This window comes from Penicillium arizonense, assembly GCF_001773325.1.
Source record: "Penicillium arizonense strain CBS 141311 chromosome Unknown PENARI_contig033, whole genome shotgun sequence".
Taxonomy (NCBI): domain Eukaryota; kingdom Fungi; phylum Ascomycota; class Eurotiomycetes; order Eurotiales; family Aspergillaceae; genus Penicillium; species Penicillium arizonense.
The window spans coordinates 186,521-206,860 of NW_019173310.1; the positions used below are offsets into that span (position 1 = coordinate 186,521).

The window sequence follows — 20,340 nt, forward strand, 5'->3', positions numbered from 1 at the left end:
TTATCAACTTTATTGGTCATCATATGTGACCGTATAGGCAGCATTTTATACCTGCTTTCCGGGGATAGACATCAAACATCAATAACAATCCACTGGGCTTATTATTTCCTTTTTCCCACCAGTAAAGAAAGAATTGAAAAATAACCGAATGGGGATATTATAATACTCGCATGAATTCGTTTAAACCACCGCGTTGCTAGTTAGAACAACAATGCGTCAATTCTACTGGTTCTCAGATGAAGTCGTCAGACGTCATCGCTTTCTTCTCATTATAGCTCCAAGGGATCCAAGCGTATCACGACACAACACCTAAAATGCAAGAAATAGAGCTCATGGTAGCCTCTCCGGCGAGAGAATTGCTGATGAGTAACCTAGCCGAAGGGCCTAGAGGAGCCTACGTCGGATACTTGGCCAGGAAAATGAGTTTCCCAAGTTATGGACTCATCTGCATATCCAACCCAACCGCAATGAAGACATAAAGTTCTCCGAATATCGTTGAGAAATAGGTGGAAGTAACCTATAAGATAGAGCCAAGCTTTTTTCCAGCTCTTTTCACGCTTTGCAAACACACCCGTTGCAAAAGAAAGTAGTTGATATTAACATGGCTAACAAAACCTTCGGTGGCTCTCTTAGACAAACAATGAGTCCAAATAGTCCTAACGTTAAGCTCTGCCCATTTCTAGAGGCAATACGTATCTATGATACATCTAGCAACTATTCGAAAAGCAAGTGTAAGTTTGCCAAGCACACTGCTCTCATAAACTCGTACCCAGTTGATACCTATTGGTTGCATGCAAGCGTGAGTGTGACTATGACAGTGATGAGGAACCGCGGATGGCCGAACCACGGTCGATTTTAGCACTAGGTTGCGGGCTCGGGTGATCGACGCGCGTCGTGTGGCGTACCCGAAAATGGTGGTGCTTTGTGTTGGATCCACTGTACTAATGGTATTGTCCTGTTACCCTGATACGCACTACTCATGCATTAGGGTTAGACCTGTATCTACAACACTGGGTCATGACCCACAGAGCTCCATAACAATACAACCATCATACACATGCTGCAAGAATTGTGGTGCTAATATAAGTGGGTAATCGCACGTACGGGGTACTGTATTAAGATCCGTCAGTCACACCCTATCCAAAAATAACCACAAGATTAGGGTCTTAATCTCAACCACCTTCCCAATATTAACAAGCTTAAATATATACCGAAGATATAGTGTAGTCTAGAATAAGACTATGCTTGTTCTGCTGCCGTGATCCAGTTTCCTACGCGACTTGCCTGCGCTACTTCTCAGGAATGAATCATTTGAAGTTACCAAAGCCAGCCATGTATTAGCCTGCGTATGCCTTTGATGGGTTTGTTCTTACAGGGTATATCAATAAATCTGCCCAGCTATTGCAAAGACATCATTTACTGCTAGTACACCTGACAATACACAACTCCGGGCTCTTCTCTGGAATTTCCAGAACCAACGTGCATTCCATCCGACGTGACCACATCAACCGTGATTGTCGTACATTGCGGACAAATATATCGCAAGCAAACCAAGCAGCAGTTTGGAAAGGCTTGGTGAGTTGGTGGTAAAATAACAAATCAGGAACGAGTGGTTGATTAAAATGAAATGGGACCACGTTGGCCATAAGCCAAAATTGCACAAGATGCAAAGAATCGCTGCAATCCTAACCAAGCGAAACGATATGAAGAAGATGCTTTCGTCGAAGTTTGTCACGATTGGGGTAAGAGCCAACGAGTAGAAATTACTGGCAACGTATATATTAACGCAAATTGAGAACGGAAGGAAGAATAGATACAGAAGAATAGGAACATACTTTTGTGCTATTTGCATTGGGTGCACAAATAAAATATCCACACGCCAAAATATAGTGTCAATTAGCCATTCATTCACGTGAGACACTACATTCCCAACCCATAATCACTCAGGAGGCACGCCATTATCCCTATCAAGATCTGCCAGAAGGATCGTCGGACATAGCAACCTTGACAAGCTACGTGTAGTCTTATAACCTCCCTCGTGCACCACGCTCATCTTCTTCTCCGGGCGCATCACATACTCGGGCACCTCCTGTCCGCCCTTTTTGACCCACTTCCAGCCGGCATCGCCATCGGGCTCCTCGAGGGAATACCCGTAAAGCGACATTGGGTTGTAATTGGAGAGTTTGCTCTTCCGGATTCGGGCGATAGGATGAAAATACTCGTTCGTGGCACCACCAATTCCGTCGCCCGGGGCCTGCGGGTAGTTGCCCGGCGTTCGGTGTTGTTTGCCAAGAATACGGAAGAACGCGCCTTGTAGCCCAGAGAAATTAGAAACGAGGGGCCCGCAACCCCAGCCGTTTGTGACGTTATTTTTGGTGTTGTTCTCGGCCAGTGCGTGCTGGTGTTGCTGGATGAGTACGTTGATCGCGGCTCCTTCAAAGGTCAGCATGCCTGAGAGATTGTCTACCTAAATTGCGAAGGGTATTTAGTAAACTACAATCGTGATTTAGGAGGATAGGGCGGGTTTTACCATCCACGCAAATGTAATGTTACCGATCTCTTCATGGTCACCAGCGGTACGTGGATCCTCTGCTTGGCCACCGATGTTGCCGTGGACGCCGGGAAACCAGCATTGTTGTAGATCCTTGGCTGGGGCGTTAGGGGTCTTATGCCAGAGGGTAGGAGGGAAGGTTAGCCGGTTCTCGTCAATGGCAAGGGCTTGGAAGGCATAGTCCAGATCTGATGGGAACCGCTGTTTAGCGCCGATATAGTAAGATACTTGCGATCACTCACTTTTTGATAGGTTCGTGTTGTGAAATGCGTACTGTTTATTGATTGCGACGCCAGCTTTTACGGCGTATCTAACCAGCGGCCATTCAGGGATTCCCTAGCAATGTGAGGTCAGTCTCATGAGTATATCCACGAACCATCTCTCATCTTGCATACCAGAGCACCAACGGTGTCCCAAACCCCAACAACTTTAATCCTAAGATCTTCTGTCAAGCGCAGCTTGTCCTTGTTCTGCTGATACCACGGTGTCTTCTTGAAGGGCTCCCCGTCCGTATTGCCGCAGTAGGCCTTCCACATCTCTGCAAAGTGCGACATATGCACTGCAGAGAGCACACCGACGTCGCCTACTAGGCCAGCGACTGACCGCACCGTGAAAGCTCCACGCGAGAAGCCGAAGAAGAATAACTCGTCGCCAGGTTCGTAGTTATTAGAGATGAAATCATAGATCTGGCACACGTCGACCTCTAAGCCCCAGCCGATACCGCCTATAAGGCAAGCAGTACATAAGTCACACTCGTTCAATAAATAGTCATCGGCTTATTCGAGCTAAGTACTCACCATATATGGCTTTCTGGAACGGAAGGTCTCCAGATCCCTGGCCGGAATGGTACGACACGATCTGCTTCACGATGTTGCCGTCGGAATCGGGGCCACTGGTCGCAATTGCTCGAGCGATCTTCGCGACGTTCGAAGGCACGGACTTGTCGCCCTGGTCAGACGCCAGCCATGTCCCGTCGGCGCAAAGGATTATGCGCTTGTAGCTTGCCAGCTTAGGCATTTGTTGTGTCATAACGGAACGAATCTGGATCGTTCGGGAAAGGTAAGGGGGAAAGGACATTGACTGTCCGCAAGGTGGCTTTTTATTTTCGGAAAGCCTGGGTCAGTGTTAGCCATTCAGCTTCTACTTTAACCTAGCGTAGGCTTGGCCTAGACCCTTGTATTAAGGCGATAGTTTATTCGGTGGATTCAATGTTGAGTAAGTTACCTCGTATTCCCCAGCACAGTTCAGCACAGATAATGAGCGATGTGAGAAATCTTAACTTGTGACAGGATTACTAAAGGTTTGACTACAATAATGTATGTAACAAACCAACCAAGGCTCGGATGAGCCGGTAGAACTCTAATTTCAGTCGCGTTGTCTGTACGGCAGATCATGCCGCATGCGGCCGCGTTAGTCGTGTGATCTCCCACAAAAGGCATTACTTTTAGGCTTGCTACCGGAGACCATAAGGATTCATCTTGTGCTTGTCTAGTAAAATCAAACTTTTAGGTTGATGGTGACCACTGGAAAATGTGTTTTTCCTTGTTCCAAAGAACCGAATTTTTCTGGTTCAAAGTAAACGGCCAGAAACAGCGACCCGGTGGTATACTAATAGACTGTGAGTTCAACTCGCAAATAAAATGACGTACGATGCGCACGGACTAAGAACGCGCTTCTCCAAAGATAAATCCAATTTTGTTGGTGTGGTTGTATCGAATTCCTAGCCAGAGCAATTCACCCACACAGTTCGTAAGAATTCACTATAGACAGACACAATAGTGATATCTTTGGGCACCCTAACCAACCCTTAAACAGCAGCCAATCCAATACCCTTGGGATTACGAATTCAATTGCGGTGGGGCAGCAAAAATACAAACATGTTAACACAAAGGGACAAATTAATCTGATTTTTGCCACTGAGCTAAATAGAGGTAAATTTAGTAATGAGCGCCCAAAGCGGATGGCTGCCGCCAGTTTATGTCGATCATCTGAGCCCGCAACCTTGTACTGACTTCGTCTGATGTTCGGTTATCCGAGGTTTCTCCTCACTGTCAAAGACTTACATTTACCCAATCGGTATCAACTGGTCACAAGCTCAAAATTAGGCTATGCTAACAAAAATTAGATGCCCGGGCCAGCGTATCCGGTTACGGGACGTCAAAAGCTATTCCTACCTCTATAATTGTGCCAAGCGAAAGTGAATTTGTGCTTGAAATTGGCCAAAAGTTTGCTATGGAATTACCGTTTATGGATATCGAGTTCTAGACTGAAAGAAATATCCGATAAAACGTTCCAAATACTATTAGCATAGTCTTGAAACTACTGCTGTGGAAGTCCATGTTTAAGATTATTTGATAATTCGCAGATTTACGCGTATATAAACCGTGCTCTATCATAATGATAGTGAACTTGTCGCATCGAGACTCAGTGCAGCATTATTTCATGTCACGGGTTCTCAATCGGAACATAATTAATTGAGAAATATGGCGGGAGACTGATGTCTAAAAATTGGGGTGTCGTGCTTGGGTGACGAGAGTGTGCCCGGAATACGAAATCATATCATCATAAATTTTGGCGACAAGGATTCTAGATGATTTGTTCCGCTGAAAACTGCATTCTACGTAGAACTGGTACTGTTTGCTTCGTCGCTATAAAAGCTTTTAGGTAGACCAGAGTACTAAGACTTGGTCCAATAGCAATCTTCAAGCACAATCTTGGTCTGCTCGTGTAGTTACAATTCTTTTATTTCCCGGATCGCTTCGTCCACGCCCTGCCCCAAAGCTTTTAGCAACCATACATCTCTTCCCGAGTTGATAATTTACTATTACTTCCACGATCGCCCCTCCAGCAGAGACAGTGACAAATATGACGCCCAACTACGAGGTCAGGCTCTTGCTCGACCCGGATGCGGTGCTCAGCTCTAAACCCGAGCTAGCAGACACTGTCCTATCGACTTTTCATGTGGCCTCAACCACCAAGATGAATGTCCAGTTCCTCGACACGTGCTCCAAGGATATCTATATAGCCGGCTGGAGCGCCCGTATACGCAAGGCCGAAAATGATGACTTGGAGCTGACGTATAAGAAGCGGTATGCCATCTCGGGTGGCGAAATTGACGCCGCTCTTACAACGGCTAAAGAAGATGATTTTGACGACGGTGATAAAAAATATGAAGCGCAAGTTGAATGGGGATACCAGAAGCAGACGCTTTCTATCAGCCGCAAGAAAAATATAAAGAATTCTAGGGATAGCGGAACCGATTTGCCAGGAGAAAGCAAGTCGCGTAAATTGCTGATCGATGAAGCGCCGGATAAGTTTGACAACTGGTATCCCAACAAATGGGGTACCAGCGCATTGGCGATCTCATGCATTTTTGGTCCGGTCCTCGTCACGCGCTTCGTTGGCAAGTGGAACGACATGCCGCTAAATCTTGAGGTCTGGCCCCTGCTCAATTCCGATCGTACGGGCATTGAGTACATCATCGAGGCGTCTTTCAAGACGGACAGCCGCTCGACAGCCTCGGTTGAAGGAGGCAACTTGGTCGCCTACTTGCAAAGCAAGAATTGGTTTCTCGCACAGGACTCGCTGAAGACGCAGCTTATTATGGAGCGCTACGGACGTGCAAAAGTTGTTTGATCTACGGGTGGTTCTTGGTAAGGCTTTGAAGGTTTCTCAAGAAGAAACACATGGATTATTGGTTGTATATGTAATAGTTTGCTATATCTGATCTGTTTGCCAGACAATTTGCACCCACTGAATTTTACATTCTAAAAACTTGAATTTCATTATATTAACCAAGATTACCGCGTTGATGTAGTTCCCGATATGGGAGATTCAGCCTATAAGGCCGTGCCTCTACCCCGGGACTCGCAATCGCTATTTTGACATGACTCAGCTTCAGCTTCAGATTTGCAGTCAAGCATTGTAAGAGCTGAATTGTGGAGAAGGCCTTGATCATCTGTCGCCTGGTACGGGGTGTTTATCCAGCGTGATTCATCTTGCAGCGTTGGTACAATCTCACCGACGGTAGTCCGGATTTGCTCATTCCGCACAGAGTAGCCGACATCATCCGCAGTTTCTGCCGAGGTCTGGGCAGTGTATATGAGGTAAGCCCGGATCGAGTCGTCTTCAATGCGGGCTGCATTTAGTCTGGGGTGATATCTTCCTCCGTTTCTCAAAACGTCAATGACGGTGTATTGGAACAGTCGGTCATTCGTGGTGTGATCGCCCGTCCGCCAGAAGGGGTCAGATTCGAAGGAAACTTTTTCAAAATTGTGGGCAGCATACACCCCTGTTCGGCTGATGATATACAGCGTCGTGCAGCCCGATAGGAGTTCCGTTCCCGTGCTCCACTGTAATCCTGCACGTAACCTGCTCTATTGCGCGGGCCATGCATTTCTCAGATACTGTGAAACACTCGCCTTATCGCGTGGGATAAACTTTTTTGTCACAAGCGGAAGCTGTGATTCATAGAAGGCAGGCATACTGTCCCCGGGCAGCACCATCCTTTTACTCAGGCCGTGATATTGCGATCAAAGTAGGTGAACCCTACATTGCGCTTGCTGGTATTCTCAGGTGCCAGGTTAGGCTCGCACACAGGTCGACCAGATCGCTTGATAATGCTTGAGGTGTTCGTCTCCAATACCAGGCCATCTGAACCATATGATATAATGTCAGCATTGTCACAAACTACAGCATTTTTGCATTTAAAGGGGAGTTGGCATGCCGGTGATGAGTGCAGTTGCAGAGATTGCAAAGGCCAGCCATACTACGAGAGATAGCAGCTTCATCATAGATGAAAATCTGTAATCGGGTCACTGGCAGAAGGTCTGAGGTAGGCACATAAGACGATGTGTTTCGTTGGGATGGCGACAAAAGTGGTTTTCAAAATTCGGTTGCCAAAATGGTTTAACTTATACTGACTGTAAATTACACCAGCCGGATATATTTCTGCAATGGGCAGAGACGTCCTTTGGCTTGTCTCTGTTTAGGGCCCGGTATGGCAGAAAATGATAATAATAGCTAGGGAAATTAGTGACTAGTACTAGCGTTCTTGTATATGCTACCGAAGGATGAGTATTATTAGGCGTCGGCATAGTCGGTACCGGGCGCTCTCCACCTACGCATTTTTAGGAGCGAGACTAAGGACGCTAATATTTCTTGTAACCAGTTATCATATACAGTACCGTATGGAACTACAATCTTCCAATAAACTCTGTATTCTTAGAGTCGATAATATTTATGATGGGACTTTTACGTTATACGTGATGTCTGAAAAAACTGGAAAACCCTAAAACCATCGCGCCAACAGGGGTTTTTTTTGCGGGCAAAAAGCCGCATTAACCTATATTTTTCCTTCGTAAGTGACAAATGAAGCGTATAAATCATCTAGCAATCGTCTCACTATTACATTTACCTGTGAAACCATATATAAAATACACAGATTCTCTTAAGGACTACAAAGTATATACAGAGTGATAAGATATATCAAAATTAAGGCAACGAGCGAAGGCGGAGTACACCTGTTAAATGGTGCCGTATAACTCGTAGTAAAGGTGTTTTACTGCGCGGATATTGAGGGGTAGTTGGTTCATGTGCCCAGGACCAGAGATACCATAGTGGACGTGAATTAATGTATAGTCTATGTGACTTCCAATTTGTAGGAAAGTCATCCAGAGTGAAGTAGTCTATTTCCAGAATAAATACAGGACCCCTGGCTGATTGTGAAAGTCAAAGCACACAAAGTATCATCATATTGTTATCAGTAGTTTGCACCCGCCATGTGGCCCACCTGTAAGTCTACTCAGACCGAAGGATATCAAGCATAGCCTCTTTCTGAGGTCTTTTTGACCTCTCAGCGAGCTGCAAGGGGGAGTCATCATGGTGTGGCGTGCCCGCTGGTCGAGCAGTGCGGTCTGCGCCTGCGTCTAGCAGCACTTTCATGATATTCGTCAAGCCAAGATCAATAGCGCGGTGTAGAGGAGAGCCCGATATCTCATGTGTTGTATTGGGATCGAGGCCATTGGCTAGAAGAAACTTGGTCTTGAATTCCATTTCCCTCACGCGCCGAGCTATAACTCTAAAGAGGAGTTGTGATTCTAGCTTGGCCCCATATGCAAGAAGTAGCTCAACCATAGATAGATCTTCTCCACTGGCGCTCTTAAGGGCACGGGCGAGGGGGGACTCTCCAGTCGCGAAGAGGAACCTCGCCCTGGGGCTGCAACAGTTTGGGTCAGCGCCTCGCAAGAGAAATTCGCGGGCGGATGCAGGGTTTTGTAGCATGCTGTTATTAGAAGTCAGCTCTGAATATTTGTCTCTTAAGTGGGCACTTTACCATAAAAAAGGTTCGCCGTTAGCTAGGGACGTATTAGGATCAAGGCCATGGTCAAAGAACTGGCGAATGATGCCTGGCATCTGAGGTTGTGTCCCATTGAGGCAGTCCTTCGCAGAGGTTGCACGAGCGCCAGCGTCAAACAGTATGGCCACAACATCAGGGTGTGCTTCCCGCGTGGCGCGTTCCAGTCCCTCGTCGAGGTTCTCAGTACTCCCAAAAGTCTCTAGAGAAACAACGTCCTATAGAGAAGCAAGAACGCCTACAGGCGAAATTCCTTGACGCTGAGAACAAACCATGGGGATACTGAATTGTATAATCGGGAGAGCGGTTGTCACGGTCGCAGTTACAGGTTAGGTTAGGTGATAGACCAGACCACCATCTTTAGCTAGCTTCTTCGTTCAGAGCTTATCAATAGAGAGATCCAGAGTTATTGCTTTAGCTATCCTCCTTTTCGTAACAGTTGTATAGTGTCACAAATATCTTACGAATACTGCATGAAACCGGGTCTATAGATGATCCGAACGATATTCCTTTTCGCTTTCAAGGGGACGCAAGCTCGCCAGTCTGTTGCCATTATAAGACCTTTGGTGACATAAGGGAAAAGGCGACTCATCATTCTGAAATCATCCAGCTGACTGAAACGGAGTGATCTTGTTAAAATCTTCAATTTCAACCTTAGCATCATGAGTGATTAGCCATTCTGCAGCTTCAAAAGCGTGATTCTCAACAGCACGGTGCAAAGGTGTACACCCATCCATATCTCCTTCGTTAATAGCAGCGTGGAGGAGGGTCCATGCGTCCCCCTCTCCTTGACGGCTAGATCAACGAACTCTCCAGGATTTGAAAGTCCTCTGGATAGTAGTAAAATAACAGCAATATGAAGCGGCGTCTGGTTGAAAGCATCAGTGTCGGCCATGTAGATGTATGCCCCAGCTTCAAGAAGTAACTTCAGAGTATTTCTGTCCTTGCAAGCGACAGCAACATGTAGCAATGATGCGCCCTGAAAATCAACTGTACGAAGGCCAATATTCGCACCCTGGTCAAGGAGCAGCTTGACAATTGTATAGCTTCCAATGAATACTGCGGCTTGGAAAGCAATGCCATGTTGACCCCCTTGGGAGTTCACATCTACCCCCTGGTCAAGGAGTAGCTTAACAGTATCTTGGTTTCCACCGTATGCTGCGGCTTAGAGAGCATTTCCATATCGACCACCTGGGGCGTGCACATCTGCCCCCTAGTTAAGGAGTAGCTTAACAGTATCTTGGTTCCCCCGGAATGCGGCCGCTTGGAGAGCACTCCTGAATGCTGTTGGAATTACGACTCGGCAGTGCATGTTTCGCAAGGACCATTTCGCACTTTGCTTGAAATCGAATATAGGAAAAACTCCAGCGTCCGTCCTGTCAATATTGCCGAACTCGCCGGCCGACCTGGGTCACTCCTTGGGACGACCCGCAAGGATCCTAGAGCCGCATCCACAGCACCTGTAAGATGCAACTAACAGGAAGAAAAGGTTATTCAACGGAAGAGAGATTCTAAGAAAAGAATTCTAGACACCCATCTGCAAGTCGATACCTACATGTAACCCGGTCGCATTCAGTTTCCTGGCAGCAGGGGCCATGCATGGGGTACGGATCCTGTCAAGATCGGGAAAATGCTTGTGGATCACTTTTGGCAGCGTGGAAAGACCGGTGCTTTGTTTGAGGCTATTATTATTGAATAGGAATAGTTCCATCGCATCTGCATTCCCGAAAGATTGGAACTGCCTTTGCAGGGCTGGAGCATGTACTCTATTTCGCCCCTCGACCCCACGAAAAACAGACAAGCGATCGATGGATATCCGGAAGAATGGCACTGCCGTCTATGGCACGCCCGATTGTAAATCTAACGCTCAAAATAATCTTTGCCAAGCTCATGCCGTGTCCCTTCGCGACGGAAACACGCGACAGGGGCCAGAGTGCCTCGGAAGACAGTGCTCGGGGTGATCTACACGCCGTGGCTGTTTAGAAACTTTGCGATGGCTGTCTGACTTCAGCGGCGGCCGGGAGGCGCCATGCGTAGCTGCTGACCGTCGACGCAAGGGCCGCAATTTTTGATCAGGATTTCGAACCCGGGGATCGGAGAACCTGGCCATGCAGCCCATGCCACCAAGTCGCGGGGACGCGACACAACGCGGGTTCAACCGGAACTGCCTAAAGGGGCAGGTTGCATTGTGCATCCCCCAGGATTCGCTATGGAGGAAAAGAGAAACACAACAGGGTAAACTTGGCAGAGGTGGTTATTGGCTGATCCTATTCGTAGTGGAGACTGTGGCTGCATTTAGTGCGAATTTTCCAGAAGCGAGTTGCGCCTTTTCAGTTGCAGACACCGAAGTCCAAGTCTGGTAGGTTATGAACAAAGAAAGTAGAGAAGGGAAAGAACAGAGTGGGCGGTTACCCCTGGTACCTAAGCGTCTTCAACTATGGCATGGAGATGTTCTAATATGCGAACAAAGAGAAGTACGTGATTGCCAAGATGTTCCAGCGCCATTTCGGCCCCCGGTTGACCGGATCTGGAGCAAATTGGCTACCCATCCTGGTCTCACGGCGCATATGGTCGAACACTATTCCTTCTAGGAATCAAATGAAATTTATTCGGTCTACAAGCTAAAATTGGCATAACATTGGCACAATATTGGCATGGACAAGCCTCAAAGCCAAGCGTGAATCCCAGTTCTACCTGAAGTCCAAACATTAAGACCTCACAACCCCAGATTACAACTCCAGACCCATTCTTTTTCTCTGGGGTCGCGGGGAGTTTCCACCTACTGTACAACTGAAAGGCGATCGGCGGGGCTGAACCTGAACAGGTCCAGCCGAGTGCGCAGCTAACTCAGTCTGGAGAAGCCGAAGCCGTCGCCCGATGCCTTTGCCCGACGTTCACGATGCTGATTGGCCTGTCTGACTCGCGTGGGCAACCTCGCCCCAGGCCTGTTCCATGCAATCTGGGGCCGTTGATAGCCTGTCCGTGCAAACCTGGAGACTCGGGATGAGAGCCCCCTCTCGGGCCCGTTGGTCACATCAGGAGAGGGTGGACCCTGTTAAATCAATCTCCGAATCACATCTTGTTTGCTTTGTTACAGCGGCTCGGTAGCAAGAGGAAGCCATAATAGGACCCCCCGGTCTGGAGGTCAAGGCACCCCGGACGAGTCTTTTTAAACCTGTCGAGTTCCCCGCGTTGATCTTCTTTTTGTCCTCTTGATCTTCGTGATCTTCTCTAACTTGTTTTCTTTCTCTTTCTCCGACTGGTTCGGTCTTGTATCGTTTTGGGGCTCTCATAGCACAAGAGGCTTGTCATTTAACCGCGTCTAAAATGCAGACCAAGCGATTCTTGGGCCTTAATGGCACCAAACTCCAGATTGCCATTGGCTTTCTGGCGGGCATGGACTTTCTGCTCTTCGGCTACGACCAAGGTGTAACTGGCGGCTTGCTTACGCTAACATCTTTCAACAAATATTTCCCTTCAATCAACACATTGGACTCATACACCGAAGGTTGGACTCAGGCAGAGAAGAACAACCAATCGACGCGTCAAGGCATCACAGTTGCAGCATACAACTTGGGATGTTTCGCCGGCTCAATTCCCACGATTTGGATCGGTAACATCTTGGGTCGCCGAAAGGCTATCTTCCTGGGATCTTTCATCATGTGTATTGGTGCTATTCTTCAATGTACTTCTTACGGGCTTGCTCAGCTGGTCGTCGGCCGATTGGTCACTGGGTTTGGTAGGTGTCAGCAAGGCAAAAGACTGGCAAACCTTCTCTAACAATAGACAACAGGCAATGGTATCAATACTTCAACAGTCCCTACATGGCAATCCGGTAAGTCAATTTCGAATCACGACCGCCACAGTTGATCTATGCACCGCTGCAGTACCCGACCAATCGGGCTCGTGGACAATTTGATTAGCAATAGAAAACAAGAGGCTAATGTTTATCAGAATGCTGCAAATCTCACCGACGAGGCCAGATGGTCATGATCGAGGGTGCCATGATCACTTGCGGTATTACAATCAGTTACTGGATTGATTTCGGTCTGATGTTTGCCGACCCCAACGAAGTTGCCTGGAGATTTCCATTGGCTTTCCAGATCTTCTTCGCGGCCGTTATCTTGGGATTCGTCATGTTCTTGCCTGAATCGCCCCGTTGGCTCATCTTGAAGGGTCGCGAGGAGGAAGCAAAGGAAGTTCTGGCATGCTTGATGGGTGATGATACTGATGAACTGTTCATCGACACCGAGTTCACCGCTATTAAGGCTACCGTTCTGGAGATGGCAAAGGGATCGTTCCGGGATATGTTCACCATGGGCGAGGACCGTCACTTCCACCGTACCATGTTGGCCTACGTCAACCAAATGTTCCAGCAGATCTCCGGTATCAACTTGATCACCTACTATATCCCAACTCTTCTGGAATCCAATGTCGGACTGGATGCCACAACTTCACGTCTTATCGCTGCCTGCAACGGAACCGAGTATTTCATTGCCTCTTGGATCGCCGTGTTCACCGTCGAGAAGTTTGGACGGCGATCACTCATGCTGTTTGGTGCAGTCGGGATGTCCCTTTCCATGGCGGTCCTTGCCATCTCCGACAGTATTTCCTCGAGCCACAAGCAAACCCCTACCGGTGTCAAGGCTGGCGTTGCCCAAACAGTCTTCTTGTTTGTGTTCAATACCTTCTTTGCCATTGGCTGGCTCGGTATGACTTGGCTCTATCCTGCCGAGATTGTCCCATTGAAGATTCGTGCTCCGGCCAACGCCCTGTCTACTTCTTCCAACTGGATTTGGAATTTCATGGTTGTCATGATTACCCCTGTGGCTTTCCAGAGCATTGGCTACAAGACCTACGTCATCTTCGCCGTAATGTGGGTTTTGATTCATTGATCTTACTCGTTTGATGCTAACTCGTTTTAGTAACGCTGCCATCGTACCTGTCGTCTACTTCTTCTTCCCGGAGACCACTATGCGTTCGCTGGAAGAGATGGACCGCATATTCCGCAAGACTACAAACGTTTTCAACGTGGTTTCGGTTGCCCGTACCGAGCCCCATATGTATGGTCCTAATGGTGAACTATTGCGTACTCTGGATGATGTCGAGGATGATGCTGTCCGTCGCGCCAGTATTTTGAACAAGGAGAGCAAGGCTCACTCCCAGACTCATACGCAACATACAGAGAAGTACAGTGACGGAAACACAAGTGAGGACAGGTCTGTTTGATCCTAATCTCAGTCTTCTGTCGACTTGGATTCATTCTGCGGAGGATCAAAGTCAGGTCACGGAGCGAAGCTACCGCGCCTTGGTCTGACTGAACGCTCCAAGCCATGTTTATTCTGATTTTGATTTTCTGTGAACAGTCGTTTCTCGATCTTTCTGCATAAGAAAGATCCAATACCCATGTTAGACTGTTAGTTCTTAAATACTATTGTATCCATTTTCAACGAACCCATTTTCGTGATAAATGCAAGTTTCAAGTCTATTCTTGGTGTGATAGTTGGATCAAGAATTCCATAATTTTGGCGGAGCCCCAATTCAGTTCTAAATTGAAATGCAACGGCATTTGCTACAAATCAACTAAGCTATTGCAGACTTTAACATACATTTTACTAGCTAGCATGGAATATGCATGGTTTAAAGCAATTCATCTTCATCACCAAATAGCGACTAAATATCACATGACCATAGTTCTGCGCTAACACACTTCCACTTATGCGACGTATACCCCGCCCGCACGTCTTCTTGAGTTCCAAAATTTGTTGTGCTATCATGACATCTACGGTCACTTTCCAAAATACCAATTTTGGACTGCAAACTGGGATTAATAATGGCACGATTAATGCTCATTTTCTCCATGCAGGTAAATTTTGACAGCTTTTGGGTTGGTGAACTTCACTGACCAATTCAGACCCTCTGGACAGGCTACCAATTGCGTATGGCGCGGGGTTTGACTCTTATACGAACCAGCATCAAGATGAATGTCTTCCAGGCACTAGGAGCGAGCTTCTCAACGAGATTGCAGAATGGGCCATGTCACCGGAGGGGAAATGTATCTTCTGGTTAAATGGCATGGCTGGGACCGGGAAATCGACGATTTCTCGCACTGTGGCTAAACGTTTCGAAGAAGAGAAGATACTAGGAGCAAGCTTCTTCTTTAAAAGGGGCCAAGGGGATAGAGGGAATGCGATAAAACTTTTTCCTACGATTGCAAGACAGTTAGCGAAGACCGTTCCCCGATTGATCCCCGGTATCAACAAAGCAATCGACAATAACTCTGATATCGGAAATAAAGGACTGAAGGAACAGTTTGACAAAATACTCCTTCAACCTCTACTAGACTTGGATTCACCCGCTCTGTCGATCCCAAACGTGGTTATAATCATGGACGCGCTAGACGAATGTGACGCAGACCTTGACATACGACTTATACTCCAATTGCTGCCACAGCTACAAAATTCGAAGGCTATTCGTTTACGAATTTTGCTGACTAGTAGGCCTGAATTACCAATCCGCCTCGGATTCAAAAAGCTTGCAACCCAAGATCATAAAGACTTGGTTCTCCACGAAATCCCTAAGGAAGTTATTGAGCATGATTTATCATTATTTTTGAATTATCGACTATCAGAGATAAGAAAAGAGCGAGAGCCTCCCCTGCCTATCAACTGGCCTGGGACCGAAAATATCCGAAAGCTAGTGGCTCTATCTGCTCCGCTATTTATCTTCGCAGCTACGATATGCCGCATATTCGAGGATCCTGATTGGGACCCAGTGGACAGTCTTCTTGAGATCCTCAATCATCAAAAGGATGGATCTAAACTGGATGGGACGTATCTTCCTGTGCTTGATCGGCTCCTTGATAGACAAACCGAGAAGAAGAAAAAGGAGCTGGTTCAAGAATTTCACCAAGTGGTCGGTGCAATTGTGATACTAGAGAGCCCACTTTCAGTCACCTCACTTTCGAAACTCATCTGCCTCCCAGAGAGACTGATTCATCTCAGACTCAACCCACTATACTCAGTTCTAAGTGTACCAAATGATGAGGCCTTACCGGTTCAACTCTTCCACCTATCGTTTCGAGACTTTCTTCTTGATCCAGCAACATGTGAGAAGACTCCATTATGGGTTGATGAAAAGGAAACACACTACAGGTTGGCCACTCAATGCCTCCACGTGTGTCAGAACCTAAAAAAGAATCTATGCGGGCTACGAAGTGACGGAACAAAACAGGTGGAAATTGATCAGCAGACTATCAATGAATGTCTTCCTCCGGAATTGCAATACGCCTGTCGTTATTGGGCACATCACCTAGTGCGGAGCAAGGACCAACATACTGTGATGCATAAAGCGCTGTTATTCCTTCAGGTTCATTGCTTACACTGGATGGAAGCAATGAGCATCCTTGGCCGTCTCTCTGATGTTTTAGAGACCATCGGTCTCTTGCAGAAAGCCACACATGTAAGCTCCAATAGAAAATCCTATAAGGCGTTTAGGCTAACAGATATAGGGGAACACGGATACTACCCTGTCCGAGATGTCCGAGATTCTTTATGATGCAAAGCGCTTTCTCCTGAAGAACCGCCAGATAGCCAATGATGCGCCTCTTCAACTTTACTGCTCGGGCCTTGTGTTTGCACCACGAACAGCGGTATTCCGTAAGCTTTTTGCAGCAGAGCTTCCTAGTTGGGTATGTCAGTTTCCCCAGGTTGACGAAACGTGGGGTTCAGAACTGCAGACTCTCGAGGGCCATTCGGGTACGGTTCAGTCGGTGGCATTCTCACCCGACGGCCGGCTGCTGGCGTCCGGCTCCGAGGATGACACAGTCCGGCTATGGGACACGGCGACCGGCGCCCTACAACAGACACTCGAGGGCCATTCGAGTGGGGTTTGGTCGGTGGCTTTCTCGCCCGACGGCCAGCTACTAGCATCCAGCTCCGAGGATGAGACAGTCCGACTCTGGGACATAGCCACGGGCGCTCTGCGGCAGACTTTCGAAGGCCATTCAATGGGGGTTTACTCGGTGGCCTTCTCCCCAGACGGCCGGCTGCTAGCCTCCGGCTGTTTTGATGACATAGTTCGGCTCTGGGACACGGCGACAGGTGCCCTCCAACAGACACTTCAGGGTCATTCGGGCTCAGTTAATTCGGTGTCATTTTCGCCCGACGGCCGGTTGCTGGCGTCGGGCTCTTTCGATAAGACCGTCCGGCTCTGGGACATGGCGACAGGCACCCTACAACAGACACTCGAAGGACATTCAGATTGGGTTTGGGCGGTGTCATTCTCACCAGGCGGTCGGCTACTAGTGTCTAGCTCCCGTGATAGAATAGTGCGACTCTGGGACACGGTGACGGGCGCGCTGCAGCAGACATTTGAGGGCCCCTTAGATTCGGTTGAATCGGTCGCGTTCTCACCCGATGGCTACCGGCTAGCGTCTAGCTCTAATAATATAGTGCGGCTCCGGGACACGGCGACGGGCACGCACCAGCAAGTTCTCGAAGGCCATTCTCGTACAGTTTGCTCGGTGGCTTTCTCGCCCGACGGTCGGCTACTAGCGTCTGGCTCTTTTGATAAGACAGTGCGGCTCTGGGACATAGGGACAGGAGCGCTACAGCAGTCTCTCGAGATCTATTCAGTTCCGGTTTACTCGGTGGCTTTCTCAGACGACGGCCGGCTACTAGCGTCAGGCTCCCGTGATGGAATAGTACGGCTCTGGGACCCAACGACAGGCGCTCTACTACAGACGCTTAAGGGCCATTTAGATTCGGTTAACTTAGTGGCATTCTCGCCAGATGGCCGGCTGCTGGCGTCCGGCTCCCGTGATAGAACGGTGCGGCTCTGGGACACAACGACGGGCGCGCTGCAGCAGACTCTTAAGGGCCAATTAGATTCGGTTAATTTAGTGGCATTCTCGCACGACGGCGGGTTGCTAGCGTCAGGCTCTTGGGACACCACGGCTTGGCCCTGGGGTACGGCAGCAGGCGCACTCCAGCAAAACATCAAAGGCCATTCGTATCTCGTTGATTCTGTGGCCTTCCTATCTGATGGCCAGCTGCTAGCGTCCCATCCCCGCGATAAGACAGTCCAGCTCTGGGATACAATGACGGGCGCCCTACAGCAGACTCTCGAGAGCCATTCGGGCTCAGTTAACTCGTTGGCATTCTCGCCCGACGGCCGGCTGCTGGCGTCGGGCTCTTTCGATAACACAGTCCGGCTCTGGGATACGGCGACAGGCTGCTTACAGACACTCGAAGGCCATTCACATTGGGTTTGGTCGGTAGCATTCTCACCGGACGGCCGGCTACTGGCGTCTTGCTCTCGCGATAAAACAGTGCGGCTCTGGGACCCGGCCACTAGAGCTTTGCGGCAGACTCTCGAAGGCCATTCAGATTCAGTTGGCTCGGTTGCATTCTCACCCGATGGCTATCGGCTAGCATCTAGCTCTAGTGATAATACAGTGCGGCTCTGGGACACGGTGACGGGTGGGCTGCAGCAGACCCTCGAGAGCCATTCAGGTCCGGTTTACTCGGTTGCATTCTCGCTAGACAGCCGGCTGCTAGCGTCTGCCTCCCGTGATAGATCAGTGCGGCTTTGGGACACGGCGACGGGCGCTCTACAGCGGACCCTCGAGAGCCATTCAGGTCCGGTTTACTCGGTGGCATTCTCACTAGACAGCCGGCTGCTAGCGTCTGCCTCCCGTGATAGATCAGTGCGGCTCTGGGACACGGCGACGGGCGTTCTGCGGCAGACCCTCGAGAGCCATTCAGGTCCGGTTTACTCAGTGGCATTCTCGCCAGACAGCCAACTAGTAGCGTCCGGCTCCCGTGACAGAATAGTGCGGCTCTGGGACACGGCGACGGGCACTTTGCAGCACACTCTCGAAGGCCATTCAGATTCAGTGGACTCGGTAGCATTCTCGCCAAACGGCCGGGTGCTGGCGTCTAGCTCTAATGATAAAATAGTGCGACTCTGGGACACTGCCACAGGCACCCTACAGCAAACTTGGATTGCTGATGGAACGGTAACTAACCTTGAGTGCTTTCAAACCGATTTATGTGTATGCACCGACCTACGCGCCCTTGGTATTCAGACCAAGTGTGACAGTTCTTGGACCAAGGTGAATCCAGAGATATCCATCGAGCACGGGCAGTGGGTTAAATTGAATGGCGAGAAGGTACTCTGGCTCCCTCCAGAATATCGGCCCAGCCATTATGCGATTAACGGCAGTATACTTGCCCTAGCACACGCGTCAGGGCGGATTTCCTTCATAGCATTTTGTGTATAACAAGTGTCGAAGTTTTCGATTTCCATTCCTTCCTTCGCTTTTCTATCTCTTTAGAAAATGACTGCTTAGAAAAAGAGTAATCTTTTATCTGGCTTTTTATTTATACCTTTAAGGTCCACGAAGCCCCATACCCCATCCAGTCATACAGTAACCCGTCCATCCCGTTATACATGTAGTTTGCCACAGTTCCAAATCATTTAGTCGGCGACTAGATTGGGAGGGTTTTCCTAGGCACAGATCGTGAGGTAGAGAGGGATTAAGCATACTGCGGTCCACTGAACGGCACTCAATTTCCGGGCTAGCATCTTGGCAGTTGGGCGCAGAATTAAAAAAGAGGGCTGTCCAGAGGCGTTTTCTGCATCAAGCTGGGCATCTAGGTCGGTAAGCATCCGTTTGGTGACCGAGGGTTTCCCTCTTTTGTCGTACCTCGATAGAGGTAGGTAAGTTTCAAGTTCATTCTTGCTGTGATAGTTGGATGAAGAATTCCATAACATTGGCGGAGCCGCCCGCATGTTCTTCTTGAGTTCCAAAATTTGTTGTGCTATCATGACATCTAAGGTAAATTCCCAAAATACCACTTTTGGACTGCAAACAGGGATTAATAATGGCACGATTAATGCTCATTTTCTCCATGCAGGTAAATTTTGACAGCTTTAGTGTTGGTGAAACTTCACTGACCAAATTCAGACCCCGATGTATGGCGAAGGGCAATTCGGCGAGGATTGAACGAGGGATGGAAGCCCAGGGATATGAATTTGAACGTTGGATCAATCTTGCTTAAGGAGAATGACAACGAGAGGTTAGAGGAAGATGGTCAAAAGCTAGTCAAAATGGTTCAAAATGAACTTCCGAAGATTGAGAAATTAGTTATCAAGGAAGAGTATCAAGAATAGAGCGTTCAGTCTTGGTTTACATTTGCAGTGGGGCTTAGCAGGTTACTTATATGGCTGCTGAATTGAAGTATATGGAAGCCCAGACTGGTTGGCTTGTTAGCAAGAAAGATATATCTAGAGGATCTACAAACACGATACAGAAAGAATCTTTAGTACGGCACAGAAATATTTGATGCATGAGGAATAGAGTATTGCAAGTTAGAGTTCGGGAAACAATCCGTGGGGGTCTATTCTCGAATATGGCAGTACCCACTTT

At 48.3% G+C, this 20,340-nt stretch overlaps 3 protein-coding genes across 3 annotated transcripts; 2 read left to right on the plus strand and 1 right to left on the minus strand.

Annotated features, from left to right (window-relative positions):
- Positions 1–1,939: 1,939 nt before the first annotated feature.
- PENARI_c033G02250 (T6SS phospholipase effector Tle1-like catalytic domain-containing protein) lies at positions 1,940–3,580 on the minus strand (the record flags this gene model as incomplete). The annotated part of the gene is made up of 5 exons (XM_022636622.1): positions 1,940–2,467; positions 2,531–2,752; positions 2,855–2,887; positions 2,947–3,275; positions 3,349–3,580. The coding sequence occupies 5 exons, from the start codon at positions 3,578–3,580 to the stop codon at positions 1,940–1,942; spliced, it is 1,344 nt and encodes a 447-aa protein (XP_022483471.1).
- Positions 3,581–5,416: 1,836 nt separating this feature from the next.
- PENARI_c033G02910 (uncharacterized protein) lies at positions 5,417–6,187 on the plus strand (the record flags this gene model as incomplete). Its single annotated transcript, XM_022636627.1, has 1 exon — positions 5,417–6,187. One exon carries the CDS (start codon positions 5,417–5,419, stop codon positions 6,185–6,187), a length of 771 nt encoding a protein of 256 aa, XP_022483513.1.
- Positions 6,188–12,233: 6,046 nt separating this feature from the next.
- PENARI_c033G09590 (uncharacterized protein) lies at positions 12,234–20,084 on the plus strand (the record flags this gene model as incomplete). Its single annotated transcript, XM_022636660.1, has 7 exons — positions 12,234–12,645; positions 12,700–12,741; positions 12,861–13,782; positions 13,832–14,125; positions 15,407–16,367; positions 16,417–19,132; positions 19,879–20,084. 7 exons carry the CDS (start codon positions 12,234–12,236, stop codon positions 20,082–20,084), a joined length of 5,553 nt encoding a protein of 1,850 aa, XP_022483529.1.
- Between the last annotated feature and the right edge of the window lie 256 nt (positions 20,085–20,340).